This window comes from Notamacropus eugenii, chromosome 3 (assembly GCF_028372415.1).
Source record: "Notamacropus eugenii isolate mMacEug1 chromosome 3, mMacEug1.pri_v2, whole genome shotgun sequence".
NCBI classification, from domain to species: domain Eukaryota; kingdom Metazoa; phylum Chordata; class Mammalia; order Diprotodontia; family Macropodidae; genus Notamacropus; species Notamacropus eugenii.
The window spans coordinates 285,704,215-285,725,054 of record NC_092874.1 but is presented as its reverse complement, the minus strand read 5'-3'; the positions used below and the strand labels follow the sequence as shown (position 1 = coordinate 285,725,054).

The window sequence follows — 20,840 nt, the reverse complement described above, 5'->3', positions numbered from 1 at the left end:
GCTAGCAGAGGTGGTGGCAAACTTTAAGAAAAGGAGAGACTGTGACTACTCATCTTTATTTAAGTTTAGAATTGGTTTATCCTTTCATCACAACCAGGAAGAAGTTTGAGAGAGATGGATATGGTATTTCTTTTTTAGAAGAAAATTAAAGCTGAAGGAAATTAAGCCTTCCTTGAATCCAGCATAGTTTAGGATCTGAGATATGGTCCTGGAAGAGACCTTGGAGATTATTTAGCCCAACTCTTTGACATTCAAAGAGGGAAGTGATTTGTCCAAGGTCACAAATAGTAAGGAGCAGAGGCAGGAAGTTGAATTCATTTCCTCTGTCATCTATCCCCACCCCCCACTCCAGCCTCATAAGTTTTTAACTACAGTGAGTTGCTTGTTTCTCAGGTCAGCCTTAAGGGTGATCCAGAGAGCTCTGGAAATTGACTTGCTCCTAGACTCCCCCACATGTTCCCAGAACATCTGTCCTTCTCCAATGATATCTACAGCTTCCCTATGCCAGATTTGGTATTGTCCTTAGCTTCAGCTGTACTAGCTTAAGACATTTTGTAAATAGAGATATCCTGGACTCCATCTTCTGGTGGGGGACACAATTTCAGCACTTTTTATGTCTTTCATTCCTTGCTCTTTGTAACTGGAAGTGTAAAACCCTGAATTTCATTTGTGAAATGTTTCCCCTACTTTATTTCCAAATTGCCAAAATCCACATTGAAACATACTGGTTCACTGGAAGATGGAATTCTGTTTCTCACTAGGGAGGCAAAGAACATCGGATTCTCTTACCTCCTTCTTGACTCCAGCCATCTCCATGATGCTAGATGCAGAGAGAACCAATTTTAATGTCCAAAGATTACTAAAGGATCAGACTTCCAGGGTAATTGCTCTGACAAAATAAATAAAAAAGATATATGGCAATGTGATGGCTTATTAGAGTAGTGTGAAAATCGGAGAACCTAGGAAGAAAGCCTGGCTTTCTCATAGCACCTGTGTGACTATGGTCACATTGAAATCACTGATTATCAGTTTCTTCATCTCATAATCAGTACACTGGACTTGACTCACTAAGATCCTTTCTGCATCTAACATTCTGTGATCTGAAATTTTGGAGGAGAGGGGAGAAGGATTACGACATGTCCTTTTGCCTAGACATAGTGTTTGCTAGGGGTTTTTTGGTTTTTTGGTTTTGTTTTTTTTTTTTTTTTAATGGATTCCTTCTTACTTGAATTCTCTCACATCCTCTACTTTTGAGGGTACTGATAACTGGCAATTGATGACAAGTTACTTTTAATTTATGTCTACGTTCTCTGTTCTGTGAAAGTGAGAGGAGATCGGACACAGTGCTAAGCTTTCCAAAAGTCCTGGAATCCTTCTAGAGAGAAAGATTCTAGCCAGGTTGCTTAGGAAGAAGTCCTTAGAGACTCACGTTTCTCTCCGCTCAGCGGGAAGAATGCAGAGACAAAAGGAGGCTGAAATCCTCAAGGGAGTGTGTCTCCGTGCTACGGAGTGCGGGAGAGTGGTTTAGTGGGCTGGGGAGGAGACAGTTTTACCAGTTTACTTGGATGATTCTGCAACTCCGCAAAGCTCTCAGAACATTGGACAGCGCACTCACCTTCCAGGAAAGGGAACCGCTGAAGAAAAGAAGAGAAAGGTAGGTAGTTGTGGGGACTGGGGATAGAAGTCGGGGAAGGGGCTGGAAATTCTTCACCACAAGGGGCCCATGGACAGCCTCAAATTGCTCTATGAGCCAGTAGCTCTGACACTTTACCTGAGAAGACAAAGAAAAGGAAAGAGACCTAAGATATTTCAGCAATTTGAGATTAAAGGGAAGCAAAGGGAAAATACGGAAGAGTGAGCTGAATGAACTGGCATCACGGAACTTTAGAATTTAGAGATCTACTTAGAGAGATAGTCTTATACGGTAGGAAGGGTGCTAGATTTGGAGTCATAAAACCTGGGTTCGAATCATAGCTTCTCTGCTTCCCACTAGTTTTGTGAACTCAGTCATGTGTTTTCATGTCTCTGAGTTTCCTCTGTAAAATGAGGAGGTTGAATTAAACAGCCTTTCAGATGCCTTCTAGCTCTAAACCTGTGATCCTAAAACCAGTGTAATATAATTCCACAGAGCATGGGAGCTGTTTTGTTTTGGTCTTTTCATCCCCTTCAGCTAGTGTTGCATCTGGTACACAATAGTCTCTTAATAAATGATCCTTTTTACATGTAATTGAGGGGAAAATAAATTATTAAATTTAAAAAAAGTTCATTGGCTTGATTTGAAATGTGTAGTTCCTTGTCTAAGAATGCCAGTGTTCTGCCTGTGCTATATGTAATACAAACCTTTCCATAATTTGGAAATCTCACCCTCTGGGGCAGCTAAGTGGTGTGGGGGATGAGCCAAGAAGACTTAAATTCTAGTCATTCCTCACAAAATCACTAACTGTGTTACCCTGGATAGATCATTTAACCTCTCTCAGTGTCAGTTTCCTCATATGTAAAATGAGGATAATAGCATCTACCCTACAAGGTTTCTATAAGGATTAAACATGATAATATACACAAAGTACTCTGAAAGCTTTAAAGCACTATAAAAACCTTAGTTCTTATATTTGAATAAATGTATTTATTTACTTGTAAAATGTAACATTTTATTAAAGCTCCATATGAAAGAGTAGCTGTCACACACTTCTCCCTCTTTACTCATTAGTGTCACTTATTATGACTTGAATCTTCATTTGTAGGTCAAATAAAGTCAGTTCCTTGTGTCTCCTGGCCACAGAGACAGTTTGCAGTGAGAATGATTCTGCTTAATGCTAACATGGCAATGGCAAATGCTTCCCGGCATCAAATATTCCCATGTTTATTGGCACGAGAACCCTCCATTCTGGGATCCCACCAAAAGCCCTCTGTCATTTGATAGAGTGAAATAGTAGTCTTTCAGTAGATAGTATGAGAGTGGTGGGAAAATTCCAGCACCGCATGGCTAACAGCAAGGAGTCTCTGCAGATTTAGCTAAATTGGTCTTGAGCCTTTCTCATTTAATAGGATCCAAAGTTTGTGCTCCCCTCGAATAGACTAATATAAGAACCTAGGGAAATGATACCATAGATTCATAAGAGGAGACTCAGAGCTTTTTCCCCCACTTACAATCCAAATTGGCAACTATATTAAAGATGACCAAATTCAATGCAGACACAACTGTGGTGAAACAGACATGTTATTACACTGCCAGTAGAATGGTGAATTGGTGAAGGGTGGAGTTTTACCTCAATGATATATTTTCCCCAGGGCCTTGCACTGTGTTCTGCACACAGTAGTCACTAAATAGATATTTGTTGATCATCAAAATAACAGTGACAAGATGAGAAGAATGAGAATATTGGTAACAAATGAATTGATTTAAGAATCAAGGTTTAGAGGAAGCAGAGATGTTTAACTGTAACATATTCTCCCCTTCTCTATAAAGACCTCAGCAAATGGAAAACGGAAAGGTAAAGTTTTTACTCACAATTAAGGGAAACTATTCTCTCTTTACTTTCAACACCTCAACAGATATCATGCTTACCTCTGGGACAGAGAATTGTTCACCTGTGCAGCTGTAAATCACACCATCTTAAAAAGTAAGAGCCCAGTCAGGGCTCTTCCAACAATGAAACATTTGGGGAGTGCAGGGTGGGATGTTTCCTTTAAAAAATTAACACTAGAAGTGACATTTTTAAAATTCCTAAGCTAAAAGTGTCTAACAGCAGGGACTCATTTTTTTTTTTTAAATATTGTATACCCCTTTGTCAATCATGCGAAGCCTTGGGACATTATTCTCAGGATAATGTTATTAAATGCATAAAATAAAATACACAGGACTACAAAGGAAACAAATTATATTGAGATCTAGCTATCAGACAGATTAAAAAAAACAAATTCACAGATCCTAGGTTAAGAATCTCTACCTTAGAACATTACAAATGACCAAGTATAAATATAATCACATTTTAACCTCTCTTTTCAGTCTCAAAAATGTGGAAAAAACATTTCAATCACATCAAGGAAAGATGGGCCAGGTTTTCAATGCCCCAGTCTGGGAAATACCAATCAGATAGACTGTCTTTCCCAGCTTAATGTTGTCCAGGGTTCTGGATCTTAGGCAGATATAGAGTGTAGAAAGTATCAACACAAAGTTAAGCCCAAGGAAAAAAATTGACTACACATGCCTAATGACATAGGACAACCCAGACTCTAACAACAAGAAAACACAAATCAATATTGGTCAGTTTTCAGGAGTAAGTTTGAGGAGCAAATCTGAACTGACTTAAAGGGTATTGTTTCTAAGAAAATGCTTTTCATTTTTAGGAATGCAAGCAATCAACAAATACTCTAAGTGCTCGTAATACTTTTTAATGACATTATGGCTACAAGCCATTCCCTGAGCACAGAGCAGTGAAACTTGTGGGTAGGACTTGAGAGAACTCATCTTCTGATGGCTAGCTGTGGTTCAGATGCTGTCAGGGATATTAAAATCCTAAAGCCTGAGGCAGGGGCAGTATGTTACTGAAATTAAGGTAAAAGGAAGTGGGTTTAAATCCTGTCTCTGCCCTCCAACCCCCCTTCTCTGTCTGACCATGTACTAATCATTTAAACTCCCTTGGGCTCAATTTCATACTCTGAAAAAGGGGGGTGTTGGGCTAAGTGAGGATTCCTTCAAGGTCTAAATTTATGTTGAGGGCAGGGAATATATTGTTTTTACCTCCCCCAGTTCCCCTGCTCATAACTTAGCATAGTAGCTGTTATGTAGGAGACATTTCAGCAATTGATTTTTAAATCAATTCAAATTACACTGTACCCAGTAATCCATTGCAATAACTTGATAGCCTTCTATGCAAATGAGGTGCTTTACCTTAGTTCTATAAAATGTTTTTTTTAAGAAAAAATACTTTGATGACTACATTTCTATACTAATTCATTTCTTTCATAATTATGTCATTACTTTGATATACCAAAAAACATCATTCTAAAAAGGAGCTCATAGACTTTACCAGACTGTTTAAAGGGTCCATGATACAAAAAAGGGTTGAGAATGACTGCTTTGTTTCATATCTTTAAAAGGAGCATGATTTAGGGGAGAATCAAAGAAATGATCACTGGAGGCTTGGGGACCAGTCCATCTCTTTTAAGTTGGAGAGCCCCAAGATCTCAAAGGGAAGTAAGACACAGGAGAAAATATGTAAAGAAACTTTCAGATCATCAGAGTAGTGATGTCCCAGATCCACCTTTCTCCTCTGCAGCCTGGCTCTGGGTAGTTGGAGGTGGGGGCCAAGCTCCTTATAATTTCCATTTTTCACTGCCAATTGCCTTTCAGCACCAAGGACAGTCCTCACCTTCTGGCTTCCCACAAGGGCTCAGCCCAGCCAACCCAAACAGGCCAAGGAGAGGAAGCAGGAAGAGCTATTTTCACCAGATTCTCTTCTCGTCCTAAGTCACCTTCTGGTCTGCTGAGTGAAGTCTGAGGTGTTGCTGTTCCATGAAGACTGAAGCCTCCCATTCCCATTCCTCTCCCTTCCCACCCAGGAGAGGCAGTGAAGGACAGCATGGCAGCATGGAGGAGTCTGGGGACCCTTGTATCCATCCCCAGGCTGCAAAGTGGGAGGGAGAAGAAGGCAGAGCAGAGATAACCATACTCTTCTCCCTTGGGAAGGCCAGTTTGTCAAAGGCTGCTCAAATCTTTGAGGTACTGCCTATTTCCACATGGAGAGACCGTGAAATCCTCACTAAGATTTGGTCAAGATTTGGTAAAGTGTGTAGAAAGAAATAAGCATAGGTCTTAAAGAATGTTAAACTCTTTCTTCTCTTCTAAAATGTCTTCCAATTCCCTTATTCTTCATCATGGTTCTTAAATGAATATTATCCTTTAACTTCCTTTTCCTATCTATCTTCCATATATCAGCTCCTTTTCCAGCTAATTCTACTATCAGTTACAAACCTCTTCTCTACCTTGACTTGTTTTGCTCTTTCCTGTCTCCTCTAGGCATCTAGGTCAAATTACACCACAAAACTCGTACTCCTTTCAAGAGGTAGGGATAGGTGCTTGTCTGGAATATCTAGTCATTTCTGGAGATGAGACTTTCAGAGGAGATTCCCTGTAGGGATATCCTTTCCATTTCATAATCATGGTCCCTCCTGTTGGAATTCAGCAGGATGAGAAATTCCTTTGCGAAGTCCCATGATCATTCCTGGATGATTTGGGGAAGACAAGTAAGAGAACAAAGAAAATGCTCCTCTCCCTCCAATTGGGAAAGAGAGTGCTCTTTCAGAGGGTCTATCTGAGACTAGAAATCTTGGAAGCTTCCCTTTTTCGTTATCTTTGGGGAGCAGTTTAACCCATGAAAGAAATCTAGCAGGGTTCTGGTCCATAAGAATGGAAGTCTATTCATTGAGTTTAGATGGCACTACTGTGTAAACAGCTTGGTGATGGGAGTGGTCAATGGAGAAGTACTGGGGGTATCCTGCAGAATGCATGATAACTCTTCTCCCCATCCATTCTTTCATATAGCTAGCCCCGGGGAAGGGAAAGAATGAACAATCTTTTTCAGGGAGAAGGAACAGAATTTAAACTGTTTCTGCTAATTCTATTTTATTTTAAAATGGAAATGCATATACAGGAAGCCTGATGGGGGCTAGGGGGATAGGTGGGAAGACTGAGTTCTTTCAATCTTTACCTGGAGAGATAGTTCAAACAACAACAAACCTCTTTATGTTAGAGTAAATGCATATTTATTAAATGAGCCATTCCTTTCAGCTATCAGAATTTCTTAACGGCTTTTCCTCCCCTCTTTTCAGTTCTTTGAAGCTAAAATCCACCATCTAGAAACCAGGCCTGCCTCCAAAGCCAAAAACGCTTCCCACCATCTGGAAGTTTTTATGAAGTGTGAAATCCATAATTCGAGCATCAGTCTGCTCATCAGCTCCTTGAAGAAAGTGGTTGAGGATATAAAAATTCGCTGGGAAGAAAAAGGTATGTAAGGCTTCTGGACTTTTCTTCATCAGCACAGGCAGGCAATGCCAGACTTGGGGATACAGGTACCAGGATTGTCTTTGTGTTGTCGTTTCTTTAACCATCTTTGGTGTCATTCAGCTACTTCCACAGACCTGATCTTTTCTTCCTTCATTCTAAAAATATTTAAGTGTCTACTTTGTATAACTTGGATTTGGCAACCAGGGTTTCCCTTCCCCTTGCCCCCAAGGCACCAACATATAGAGGCCACTGAGAGCACTTCAGCAGAATAGAAGCAGCTGAAAGCGCCTAGCTAGCAAGAATTATTAGGCAAAATAAGCCTCTGACATAACGTTCCCCTCATCAGGGAGCTCCACACCAGATGAGTTCTTCCCCAGTCTACCTTATCCTGTTTCAATATCTTTCTTCACTCAAAGGGCCTATCTCCAGGGGGTGTCTGTCTCCATTTGCTTCCTACAAGATGATGTACTATGACCTCCCTCAAATTCATTTGTCTTAAAGAATTTCATTGAAGGCATTTCATGCCATTTCCCTGGGGCTTATTTTGTGCCACATTTCCCTGAGGTGAAAAATGACTAGTAATGTGTCGTAAAGCACCGGTGAGGTCCTGAGGGGTAGAGGAAAAGGAGGAGACACAAAGTTTAGCTATAATCCCTGTTTGTGGAACTTACAATCGAGGAGACAGAATAAGATATAAACATAGATACAAAACATTAAATGATGCATGCATTTAAAAAGTTTAAAAACAAAGTACTTTTCAAGTTCTAAGGTATGTGGGAGGCATGAGGAAGGTGGGGGAATAGCAGTGGCATCTGAAATAGCATCATGCATAATTGAAGTCCAAAATACGCTTGGAGAATTTCTTGTTAAAGACCTCACCTTCTTTCAGATAGATGTAAACCACTATTTGGAGGAACCATCTGAGAATCCCCCAAAACAACATAGATTTTACTTGTTGAAAATATATATGGAACAGACCTGGTCAAAAGGAGTGAATGAGAATGGAAGAAAAGAGTTCATTAGCTCCAGTATGTGTGTGTACCTATATTATACATATCATATATAGACACATACATTATATATACTATTACACACATATACATATATATGTATACATATGTGTGTGTGTTATTTTCCTGAAAACAAGAAGTCTGCTGTCCCAAAGAATAGTCATTTAGATAATTTAGGAGCATTTTAAAAGTAACAATCTGGTCATACAAGCCTTATGTCATCCATAAGCACCGAGTCTTTGAACATTGAGATTACTATTTTCTGGGACCTTTTTCTGTTATATTCAGATGGTCTCCCCTTCCTTTCTGATGAAAGCACATTTACGTTTTTTTCCCTTTACAGTCCCTTGGTTCCCCAAGAAGATTCAAGATCTTGACAAATGTCATCATTTAGTTACCACGTTTGAACCTAACTTGAACCATGATCACCCAGTAAGTCAAGCAACCCTCTTAAATCTGTATTATCAATATTATTGCAGTTATCTTCTTTTTTAATTGAGGCTCAGAGTAAGATGAGCTGGGGACAATTCATTACCTTGTGATTCTCCTTTTAGATTTAACATCCTTGGAACTGAGAGTTATATAGCATTTTCCATCCATTATTTCATGCAGTCCTCACAACAACTCTTTGAGATCAGCATTGCAGATGGTATTATCCACATTTTATGAATGAAGAAGCTGAAGCAGAGAGAAGTTGAGTGACTGAATATCAGAGACTTGAACTGAGGTCTTCCAGACTCAAAGTCCCAAACTCTATCCAATGCATAGAAATTTTAAATATTATCTCACAACACCATGAGGTAGGTAGTGCATGGCTTTCTTGGAGTTGAAGCTGCTTGATGGTGTGGATAGAGTGTTGGACTTGGAGTCCAGAAACCCTGAGATCAAAGCTCACCTCAGATGCTTAATGGCTATGTGATCCTGAGCAAAGCACTTAATTTTTTTAGCCTTCATTTCCTCATCTGTGAAATAGGGAAGAAAAAAAAGAATGTTTAACTCTGATGCTTAAATTAGAAAGGATGGGTAAAGCAAACCTTAAAGCACCTTATAAATACCAGATATTGTTATTACTACTTTCAAGAGATGTGAAAACTGAGAATTGGAGACATTAAGTGATTTATCAAAGTCAACAAACTAATCAATGGCAAAGCTAGGTCTGAAACCCAAGTCCCAAGCCCAGTAATCCTTCCACTATACAACTCTACAGGGTATAATTGGTCTAGACAAAGATGTTCTTTTCTTACCTTTTTTGGAGCCCTAGTAAGAAAGTAGTTTGGAAGTCACAAAAAATGAACTGTTTGCTATGTTGAAAAATGTCTAGTTCCAAAGGTACCACCATAGAATTTTGAGTTGGAAGGGGTCTCAAAAATTAACCAGTTCAGGGACTCAACTTGAAGTCCGTGGATCTTCAAGGGATCCATGAATAGATTTCAGCAGGTTCATGAACTTGAAATTGGATTGGAAAATATATGTTTATTTCAATATAATTGGCTTCATTTGTCACCTTCTGTATTTTCGTATATGCATTTAAAAACATTATTCTGAGAAGGGATCTATAGATTTCATCAGATGGTCACAGAGATCTATGACACAAAAAAGTAGTAAGAGTCCCTGATTCTGGTTTAGCACTATTAATTTTACAGATAACCAAAGCTCTTTACAGGTCTTCCCAAGGTCATACAAATAGTAAGAGGCCCACTTCTGTAGGTCTCAGTTTCCTCATGAGTATAATAAGGGGTTTGGACCCCTAGGGACCATTAAAGCTCTAAATCCATGATCCAGTGATTCTAATTCCAAATCAAATTCTCTTTCCACATACACATCATAGTACCTAGAATATAATAAGAAATTAAAAATACTTGTTGACTTGCCTTTTCACTACACACACCACAATAAAGCAAATCAGTGTCTTATCTCCCAGGACATCATGGAAGATGCTATCTTTACCACTAAGGTCTAGTTCCAATGGCTATTCTCAAACCTAATTCTTCTTGATTTCTCTGCACTCTCTTTTCTTTGACATTCTCTTCTCTCTAGATTTTTAGGACACAACACTCTCATGGTTCTCCAACTTATCAGAATGTTCATTCTTAGTCTTCTTTGCTGCAACCTCATCCAGGTTATTCTTGTTAAAACCACAGAGGTCCCATTGGGTTCTATCTGGTCTTTCTCTTCTCCCTACTCTACTTCTTCTCTACTCCCTACTTTACTTGGTAATCTCATCATCTCCCATGGATTTAATTAGCATCTCTATGCTGCTGATTCTCAGATATACTTATCCAGCCATAACCTCCAGACTCACATTTTCAACTTCCTTTCAGGTATCTTGAACTGGATATCCAGTAGATATCTCAAACTCATTATGTCCAAAAAAACCCTCATTCTCCTTCCTCTTAAACCTTTCTCACTCCTAACTTTCCTTATACTGTTAAGGGCAACAACATCCTTACAATCCCCATGCCAAAGACACATCATCTCAAGTCATCAGACGATGATAATCTATGTCTAAGATTCACAGTTAGTGTTTAAACTGAGCTCTTAATTTTTGATCCTATGGTCATGTGACCAACCAATCTGGTTTCTTAAGGCCACTCTCCCACTTACCCAATATCCTTCCTAAAACGAGGGTATAGAATTTATTAAGCCACACTCTACTAATAACCATAGAATATAAGAAGATTTAGATAAAGACCATCAGCATGTTGGATAGACCCTCTGTGGAGGAGCTATTGATAAGCATTGTGTAAGTAAAAAAATATGGATGAATTTGCATTGATGAATTTTGTATGTATTGGATAAAGTTTGGGACTTGAAGTCAGGAAGACCTGGGTTTGAATCTCTGATACTTAGTCACTTAACCTCACTCTCCCAATTAAAGGAGTGTCTACACTGATGATACTACATATTCATTTATGTCCAAACTAATTTCAAGATATCAAAGAGTTAGACTGTCTCTTTTTTAGAGGGGATAAAGGGTAGTAGCACAGCTTCTCAGGGAAGGAGTTGAAGGGTCTTAAAAGGTCATAGGGCATGAGAATCAGGAGGCTTAGTTCTAATCCCATGTTTTCCAAAATTTATCTATGTGACCTTGGTTGAGTCACTCCAAATCTGTGGGCTTTAGTTTCTTCATTTGTAAAATGAGGAAGTTGGACTAAATCAGCTCTTATGACTCTTTTAACACTAACAGTGTATGAATCTGGTATACAGAAAACCTCGGCAGTACCAATCCATATGACTACTGTCACATGTCCATAACATCTTTATAGGATTTGGGTTCAAATTCTACTTCTGCTACATACTATCTATGAGTCTACTGTTCTACTGTCTATTAACACATCAAGGGCATCCTGAATGAAAACACAATGGAAGGAAAGCCAGGACTTTACAAACGACTTTCTACAGCAAACTTTTTTATGATGATGCAACTAAGAAGAGAAGTTTCAGTGTTGGAAGGAGCCAATATTCAGGAGGCATTTGAACAGAAAGAGGCTGTTTCCTTGGTAGACCAAAAGAGGGAGACAACATCAATCTAAAATATTTCCAAGTCTAGTGCTTAACTACATTGTGCAATTCACTGACCAGGGCTGGAGCAATTTCATTGGTATATTACAAAGCAATTCTTTGCAAGATACTTTTGTAGGAAAAATAACTTTGGGTGTTCCCATTTTCCAAAGGAAAGTCAACAATTGTTAATAATAGCTGTTTGTGTTCTCTGTAGTCATATTTCTACCCTGGGTGATAAACAATGAACTCGAGTCACATGTTTTCCGATGTGAGAGAACCAAGCAATGAACTCATATGAAAAGAAAACTGAAATTTATCTGCACAAAACTTAAAGACAAACAAAACACAACAGCAAAACTCGAAAGAGCTTTGCACCTGAACAGCACTTAGATAAGACCAATTCTATGCTGTCATTTCATTTAGAACCATCTCCACTCCAAACATTCATATGGACTATTTGTGCCTGACCCATGGTAGAGCCTTCCAAGCTCATATTGGTCTGATCAGCCCCAGCAGGACACATTGTACCTTGACCCCAACACAGTGATGTCATTTTGGTCCTATTCAGGAATGAAGATCAACAACCAACCAACCAACCAATAATTTCATTCTTAAATGTAGCTGTGAACTCCTTAATAACTTGGTGTTGATATCAAATTATCTATGCCTTTTCATTATGCTCAATTATTGTTTATACTTGTACATAGATCTTTCACAAAGGGTCAAAGGCCTTCCTCCAGGTATTGTTTGTATTTTACAGGTATGAGTGAATCTCTAAAGCTTCAGTTCCAAACCCCAGAGTTTAGGAAGGACAATGACAAATTTGAAAGTGACAAGAGGAGGGTAAGCAGGATGGTCATATGACCACAAACTCTTCAATCTAAAGATGGAAGAGACCTTAGGGAGCATCTGCTCTTTCATTTGATAGATGAAGGAGTCTTGGAGTTCATGCTAAATGAGAATCAGTTGAAACAGTGGGATATATTTATCCAGGAGAAAAGAAGGCTTAGAGAAGGCTACTCTGGTAGAGGTGAACCATGATAGCTATTTTCAAATATTTTAATCTATGTCCCATAGGGAGTAGTTAGAATTGATGTTTGGCCCCAGATGAAAATACTAGGAGTGATGAATGGAAGTTGCAAAAAGACAAAGTTAGACTAAATATCAGAAAAACTTTAAAAATAATGAAAGCTACCCCAAAGTTGAATAGATTGCCTTGGGAGGTGATGGGTTGTCCTTTATCACAGGACTTCAAGCAAATGTTGAATCCCTACTTATAGTGTATATTGTAGGAAGGATTCTTATTCTAATACAGGTTGGTCTAGATGTCTTCTGTGCTCCCTTCTATCTCAGAAAGTGCTGTAACTCTATGTCTGTCTGTCTATATAGTTATTCTACATGACCAACTCATCTCCTTTTCCATTTGTACATTTTCTTAAATGGATCCTCTAAGCCACTTGTTGACTAGATGTCACTATTGCAAGTATTACTGCCTTGTACCCAGCATTCTCCATTGCCTTTTGCATCACTGACTTATGATAATGGTGGTTTGAAATTCCCAGATAGACAACATAGGACTCAGTCCTTCCACTAGTTGATAAAAGTCATGCTTGTTATGGTATAAATTGACTTACCTTTTCAGTCAAAGCAGTCGATACTATAGTTCCTCCTACATAGATATATCTAGTTATATAGTGGGAAAAGAATTGGATTTGGAATCAGAGGAGTTGGGCTCAGATTCTGGCTCTGTGATTTATTATGTAGGAGCTTTCCCTCACTTCTCTGAGCTTCATTTTCCTTCCTTCAAAAATGAAGGGATTGAACTAGGTAATTTCCAAGGTACCTTCTAACTCTGAATTTGAGGATTTTGGGGTGTGTCTCTTAATTGGGCTTTATGCAATTTTAGTGCTTTATGATCTGGAAAGGACCCAGAATCCCCTGGTTCTCCATGATGGTGAGCAATCAATCAATAAACATTTTCTAAGCACCTACTATGTGTAAGACATTATAATAGGTTCTGGAGATTCAAAGATCAAAATAATTCCTGACCTCAAAGAGATTATATTTTATTGAAGTAGATCATCTGCAGATTGATCAAAAACTAAATTTGCTATTGCTATTGACAGTCAGAGCCAAAGACATCACCATCATTTCATAACCAGAGTCTGAGAAAATGTGGATTCTCCCTTTTGTCAGATACATGATATGGAAATTGATGTCTCCTTGACCAAGACTTGGGTGATCCAAGTCATGTGCCTCAAGACTCTCATTGAAATATAGCCTGCCTTTCATTATATTATCCATTCTATCATTAAATTGTTAGCCAATCAGAGTTGATTACCACCTTCACCTATTCTTCCAAGAGCGTTGTGTTCATCCTTCGTTGCTGAAGAAGACCATGCCATCAGAGAAATGATGACATGACTTTCACTTGACTTTATTTTGAGTGAGGGAGGGCCGTGCAGGTCACCAGCCTCACTTCTCCTCCAGAGCCATCTGAATCCAGTGACCAGATATTCATCAGGATGATTGGAGATGGCTCAGGATGCACTGGGAGACCTTGGTCCCTTTTGGTGAAGGTCTCTGCAGGTACTCACTTAGGGCAAGGCAACGCTCATTCATTGAATAGGATTGTTTAAGAGGTAGCCAGGGCATGGCCTCTTTAATGAGGCCAAGAAAAAGAAAGACATCAGGCTGGGAGGGAAATAGCAACAGTTACTATTGATAATCACTCTAAAGCCAAGAGGGTCCAGAAGATATAAACTGTGAGACCACTACTGTCAGGCCTAGAGGCCTAAGGGCTACCCAAGTCTTACCTTACCTATCGCAGGTCTTCAGCTGGCCAAACCAGATAAATGTATGAGAGAAGAGACTTTCCAGAGTTGAACAAGGGTTAGGCTTTATTCAGGGTCTTGGTTACATGTGCAGGGGGAATTCTTCCTGAAGAGAGAGGAATCTCCCAAGGAGGCAAAGATCTTACAGTAAGAGAATGGAAGCGGGACAGGGAGAGGGGAGAGGGAAGAAAGAAGAGAGGAGAGAGGGAAGAGGGGCCTTCGGTCCTCTAAGGGCCCCTCAGCGCTAAGAGCGCCTTCAGGCTTTCCTGACCCTACTTAAGCTCTCCCGACGCATAGTTTGCACGTGAATACCGGGCGTGCTCTCAGCCTTTTGTTAGTCAACAACAGGTGTGCTCAGACCCTGGGCCAATCTCGAGGGCGGGATGCTCTCCCCAGCACGTATCCCATGGAGAAGAGGCGGAGATGCACAAGATAACCCGGGTCTCACACCTCAATTCTCGGCTGTTCCCTGGGGGGGCCTCATGAGAACTCTAAGGTTTAGAAGTCCTCACTTTCACCTGCCCGAGACTGTCCACATGGAACTGAGCTTACACCCCCAATGCACTACCACGAGGATCATTGGCATCCAAGAATGCCATTGGCCTCTTTTATTAACAACATGATAGCATAATTGATACAATGACGAATTAAGCAGAAATTATGTCCCTTGCATTTTTTAAACATCCAATAATAAAGGAAAACAACCCTTGCTGAAAGATGTGATTATTTTTTGTAAAAGGCTACTCTAATAGATATTTCTTTCTCTAGGGTTACACTGACCTGGAATATAAGAAAAGAAGGGCAGAAATCATGGACCTGGCTTTCAAGTACAGAGAGTAAGCAGATTACAAAATCCTTTAACCCTTTTATTTAAATGAAGATGGAGAGGCAGCATGATTTAGAGGGGAAAGAAATTATTATACCTGTGGAGTCAAATGAACTAGGTTTAAGTCTTGATATATTTACTATATTTTAGACAAATCCTTTTGAGACTCAATTTCCTTACTTGTAAAAAAAATGACTTGTAGCCCCCAAATCTACATAACTAGGTATTAGGTGTCTCCCTTAGCCTTTGTCTGTCCCCCATCCCAATGTAAAATGATAATATTTGACTAGATTACTCCTAAGGTTCCTTTTAGTTCTAGTTAAGGTACCTCCCCAAGCCTCAGTTTTTTTATTTATGAAATGGGTTGGAATTGGAGACCTCTTAAGATATTTTTTTCTAGCTGTACTATTTTAAGTCAAACCCAATAAAATTGAATCAGATTGGATTGGATCAAATTTTTGATTAAGATAATGCCCCTGAAGCAGCAGGCACTGTGCTTGTCACAGAAGAGGGTAGTGGTGAGAAGAAAGGGTATAAGACTCTGGTGCTATACAGGGACCTGACATATTGATTACATGGTTTAGATCAGTAGAGAGGAGAAGTCATTCCAGGGAACTGACATGAGCAAAGGCACAAGGCCAAGAATAAATCTGGTTGATACAGAAAATAATAATAATAGGCATTTATGTCGTTCTGTACTGCTTTGCAAACATCCTCTTTCACATGCAAACCAATCTTCAATGCAAGCACATGAGACAAATACTGGAGATATTTTTATTCCCATTTCACAGATGAGGAAAATGAGACTGAGACAGGTTAAGTGACTTTGTCAGGGTCACACAACTAGTAAACCTGAAAGGGAACATAAACTAGGGCTCTAGGGCTTTACATTATACATAGTACATGTGAGAAATGATTGACTGGTAAGCCCATTTATAAAAATCTTAAAAGCAAAGCATAGAAGTTTAGAGCCACTTGTGGTCCTCTAGGTCCTCAAGTGTGTCTTTTTGATTGAGTCCAAGTTTTACAGAACAAATCCTTTTATTAAGGGGATTTTTCTGTGAAGTTTGGAATCAGTCAAAGGGCAACACTTTAGGACCCAGAGGGCCACATGTAGCCTTGAGACTTCAGGTTCCCCGCTCCTGGTAGACTTTATATGGAAAGCAATGGGAAGCCATTATAGGTTCTTGAACAAGAAACCAATGTGATGAAAGTGGTATGTATAAAAATCAGTGTGCCAGACACATATGTTAGATGGACTGACAAGGAGAGAAGTTAGCCAGTAGCCTCTTGTAAGAATTGGAACAAGGAGATAGAGGCTTGGATTAATTTAATGGCAAGGGGAATGGGGATGAAGTAGAAACCTGAGAACCATTTTGGAAGACAGAACAAAAGGATTTGGTGACAGATTGCGGTTGACAATGTACCTATTCTTGTCATTTTTAATCCCCGCAATGGTGCTTTGTTAGAGGCTCTCTTTCCTGAACTCCCAGTTCCTGGCACATAGTAGGTGCTTAATAAATGTTTTTTGATTGATTGCTGATGAGTAGATGGAGAGGCAGTCCACATTGTTGTTTAAGAAATGCATTACATGAGTGAGTCTTTTCTTTTTTAGTTTTATGAATCAGATATTTTCCTCATAACAAGAGGTACAAAGAAACTACTGTATACAGTACTTGGGAGGAATTCCATTTCTAGTGTGTTTCATTTTTCTTTTTGTTTATAAATAATGATGTCTTTTAAGCTTATTACTAAATTCTACATCAAATTGCTTGCCTTCTCAATGGGGAGGGGGAGAGGAAAAAGGGAGGAAGAGAAACTGGAACTCAAAATTAAAAAACACAAACGTTAAAAAGTTTTTATGGTAATTGGGGAAAATTAAAATATTAAATTTAAATAAACTTATTACTAAATCATTATTAATTCTTTTTAAACATCATTAATTGACCAATTGATTGATACTAATTTAATTCAACTCTATTCAGTTCAACAAATATTTAAGTACCTACTATATCCAAGACATTGTGCTCACAGAAGAAAGAAGGTTAGTCCCAGAGTCAGAAGACCTGGGTTCAAATCCCACTTCTGAGACTCTCCACTTTTGTGACCATTGGCAAGCTATTTGACTTCCCTGGGTCTCAGTTTCCTGTAAAACGAAGAGGTGGTTCTAGATGACCTCTAGTCCCTTCCAACTTTAGCGCTATAATCTCAGGGTCTCTAAAGAAGTTTATATTCTTTTTTTAAATTTTATTTTATTTTGTTTTCAGTATTCTATAATCATTTCCATATAACTTAGATTTTCCCCCCTCCCTCCCCCTGCTTTTCCTCTCCCTTACTTAGAGGGCATACAATTTTATACAGGTTCTACACATACATTTCCTATTGAATACATTTTCACCTTAGTCATGTTGCATAGAAGAATTAAAATGAGTGGGAGAAATCATAAAGCAAACCAAAACATAATACAAAAGAAAATGTTCTTCTCCATTCTGCAATCGAATTCCATAGTTCTTTTTCTGGATGTGGAAGGCATTTTGCCTCAAGAAACCATTGGTAATTTTTTTTAAGTCCTTGCATTGTAATGAAGTACTAAGTCTACCCGAAAAAATCCTCACACACTGTGGTTGCTGCTGTGTACAAAGTTCTCCTGGTTCTGTTCCTTTCACTCAGCATCAGTTCATATAAGTCTTTCCAGGTCTCTCTGAAGTCTTCTTGTTCATCATTTCTTATAGCACAGTAGTATTCCGTTACATTCATATACCACAATTTATTCAGCCATTCCCCAATTGATGGGCATCCCCTTGATTTCCAGTTTTTGGCTACCACAAAGAGAGCTGAGAAGCTTAGGCTGAAGGAAGTGGGTATACCACATGGGCACACAAGCAAATAAATACAAGATAACATAAAGAAAGGACCTGGTCTATTGGAAGTGAGATCAGTCAAGGCTCCCCATCAGTCAATGAGCAGAGCTCTTAAAATGTTAATGCCGACATGACATCATCTTTGCCTTTGTTTCCAACATGACAATCTTAGACTTTAAAAAATAGACCTCTGACTTTATTGGCATAAACCATTCCTGGTGTTGAAATACCCTCCACCCAGGATGATTTACACTGACTCTGCCACTTTGAGATTTAGAGTTGTTGGAAGAGTTCCTTACAGAGAGACTTGTTTATGGTCACCCATCCAGTATTTGTCAGAGGATGTGGACCTAGGTCTTTTCCTAGCTGTTGGCTCTGCTCTCCATCTGAATTACTTTGTAATTACTCCCTATATAGTTGTATATGCTAATTTGTGTGCTTTCCTGATCAGACATTCCTGAGGATGAAGACAGTTTTATTTTTGTTTTTTTATCTCTAGTATCAGTATATGACACCCAGGAGAGGCCCAAGAAATGCTTAGAGAAATTAATTGAGTCTAATCCTGTTATTTAAAAAGAAGATTGAAATTTCGTATCATGCCCCTTCCCTCCCCTATTGGTCAGGAAGCAAGGGAGAAGCTTGGAGGGAGCAGTTCCCTTTCAGAAACAACCAAAAAGGAAAGAAAAGATGGTTGGAGATGAGAAATGTGCTGTTACTGAAAAGATCCATAATATCTTTTCTTTTATGTTTCTATCAATCATAGATTTGATTAAGGAGGGAATTTGGAGCTCATAGGAAAGTAGCTCCAGAGTTGGATGGGATGTGAGGGACTATCTAGTCCAAACTTTTTATTTTATAGATGAGGAATCAGAGCCTCTGACTCTCTAAAAGTGAAATTACTTCCCCAAGATTGTCCAGATAGTAAGTGACAGAGCCAGACACTAAACCAGACCAGCCTTAAGACTCCAAATCCAACATTCCATCCAGTGCACCATGCTGCCTCTCCATAAAGCAAGTCCTTCCTTGAGCTAGAAGATAAGGACAAACTTCTTCAGACAGAATTTCTGATGAAACCTAGTATGATGTGTAAGGGATGGTGTTACCTTAAGCTCTGCATAGGAAACTGTTTGGAGAGCAGCTTGCTGATCAACGCTGCTAACAAGTAACTGGCATTAAGTGAAAAGGAAGCCAAATAGTAACTAATTTGTTCCTAAATTTTGGTAGGCAGGTATAGAAAGATTCCTTCTAAATTAAAACCAATGGGATTTCAGAAAAACCCAGAAAGACTTACATGAACTGATACTGAGTGAAGTGAGCAGAACCAGGAGAACATTGTATACAATAAATAGACTCACCTCTTCTCAGCAATACAACCATCTAAGATAATTCCAAAAGCATCATGATGAAAAATGCTATCCATATCCAGGGAAAGAGCTATGGAGTCTGAATGCAGATTGAAACATATTATTTTCTCTTTTTTCTTTCTCATGGTTTTTCCCCCTTTTGTTCTGATTCTTTTTTCACAACATGACTAATGTGGAAATATGTTTAATGTGATTTTACATGTATAGTCTATATCCTATTGCATGTTGTTTTGGGGAAGGGAGATGGGAAAAACTGAAACTCAAAAATCTTATAAAAGTAAACGTTGAAACTAAAAATAAATTTTAAAAAAGGAAAAAATAAATAAAGCCAGGGGCTCAAGGATAAGCTACTGGAGTTTTGATGCCAAATAAGCCCAGAGCTCTTTCTGGAGAATAAACTATCCCAGTGTTGGAGGAACACTGTAGGACTAAGGGAAGAATGAGACTAAAACCAAGAGGATGAACTAAAAAGAGTTATCAAAGAAAGATGCCCTTTTGAATTTTCAGGTGGATTTCTATTTATTTAAGTCACTCTAAGGAACTATCATCTGTAAGTTTACTGTTATATTAAAATCTCTTTAAGTTCTAGTTGCTAATTAATCAAGTCACCTTTTTTTTTTTTTAAGTAAAGTTGTTTTTTGGAAAAGTATTCTAATTTTTAATCTCCTGGCAAGCTTACAATAGTAGTCTTCTCTCTGTTTCCACCTGGTGGCCTGATGATGAAACTGCAAAAGAAGTTCTCAATTGCTAAAAATAAGCCATATATGCTAACAAATGCTTCAAATCATTAAGTATTGGAGAAATGCAAATTAAAATAACTTTGAGGTTTCACGTTATACCCATGAGATTGGGAAATTTTACCCCAAAAAATTAAAATAATAGTTGGAGGGACTGAAGGGAAGCTGGTACATTAATAAACTGTTGAAGCTGTGAACTGGTCCAGTCATTATGGAAAACCATTTAGAATGAAGCCCCCAGTTATAAAGCTGTGCATAACTTTTCACCCAATGCTACCATTACTATTCCTATCTCTCAAAAAGATCAAAGAAAGGAAAAAGACTGATGTACAAAACCATTTGTAATAGCTGTGTGTGTGTGTGTGTGTGTGTGTGTATGTGTGTGTGTATGTGTGTAAGAACTTATAACAGAGATTATCCGTCAACTGGGGAATGGCTAAATGAATTATATTGTATTAATATACTGCAATATATTTTTGCTACTAGAAATGATGATTATCATAGCTTAAGAGAAACCTGAGAAGATTTATATGAACTAATTCAAACTGAAATGAGCAGAACCAGGATGTATACAGGATGTATGCAATGTATACAATACAACGTGTTCAATAACAACGTGGTCATGTCAAACAATTTGGAAAGACTTGAAGACTCTGAATGATTCAGTGATCAAACATGATTCAAGAGCAAGGGCAAGC

At 38.7% G+C, this 20,840-nt stretch overlaps 1 protein-coding gene across 1 annotated transcript in view; it reads left to right on the top strand.

The window, feature by feature from the left end:
* Nucleotides 1–1,127: 1,127 nt before the first annotated feature.
* The window catches only part of LOC140534579 (tyrosine 3-monooxygenase-like), a 70,767-nt gene continuing 51,054 nt past the window's right edge, over nt 1,128–20,840 (top strand). Inside the window, exons 1-5 of the mRNA XM_072655753.1 lie at nt 1,128–1,654; nt 5,354–5,722; nt 6,832–7,006; nt 8,360–8,448; nt 15,123–15,190. Of these exons, the coding sequence (XP_072511854.1) occupies nt 5,516–5,722; nt 6,832–7,006; nt 8,360–8,448; nt 15,123–15,190 (539 nt within the window). The 5' untranslated portion in view covers nt 1,128–1,654; nt 5,354–5,515. The remainder of the gene's footprint in view (nt 1,655–5,353; nt 5,723–6,831; nt 7,007–8,359; nt 8,449–15,122; nt 15,191–20,840) is intronic.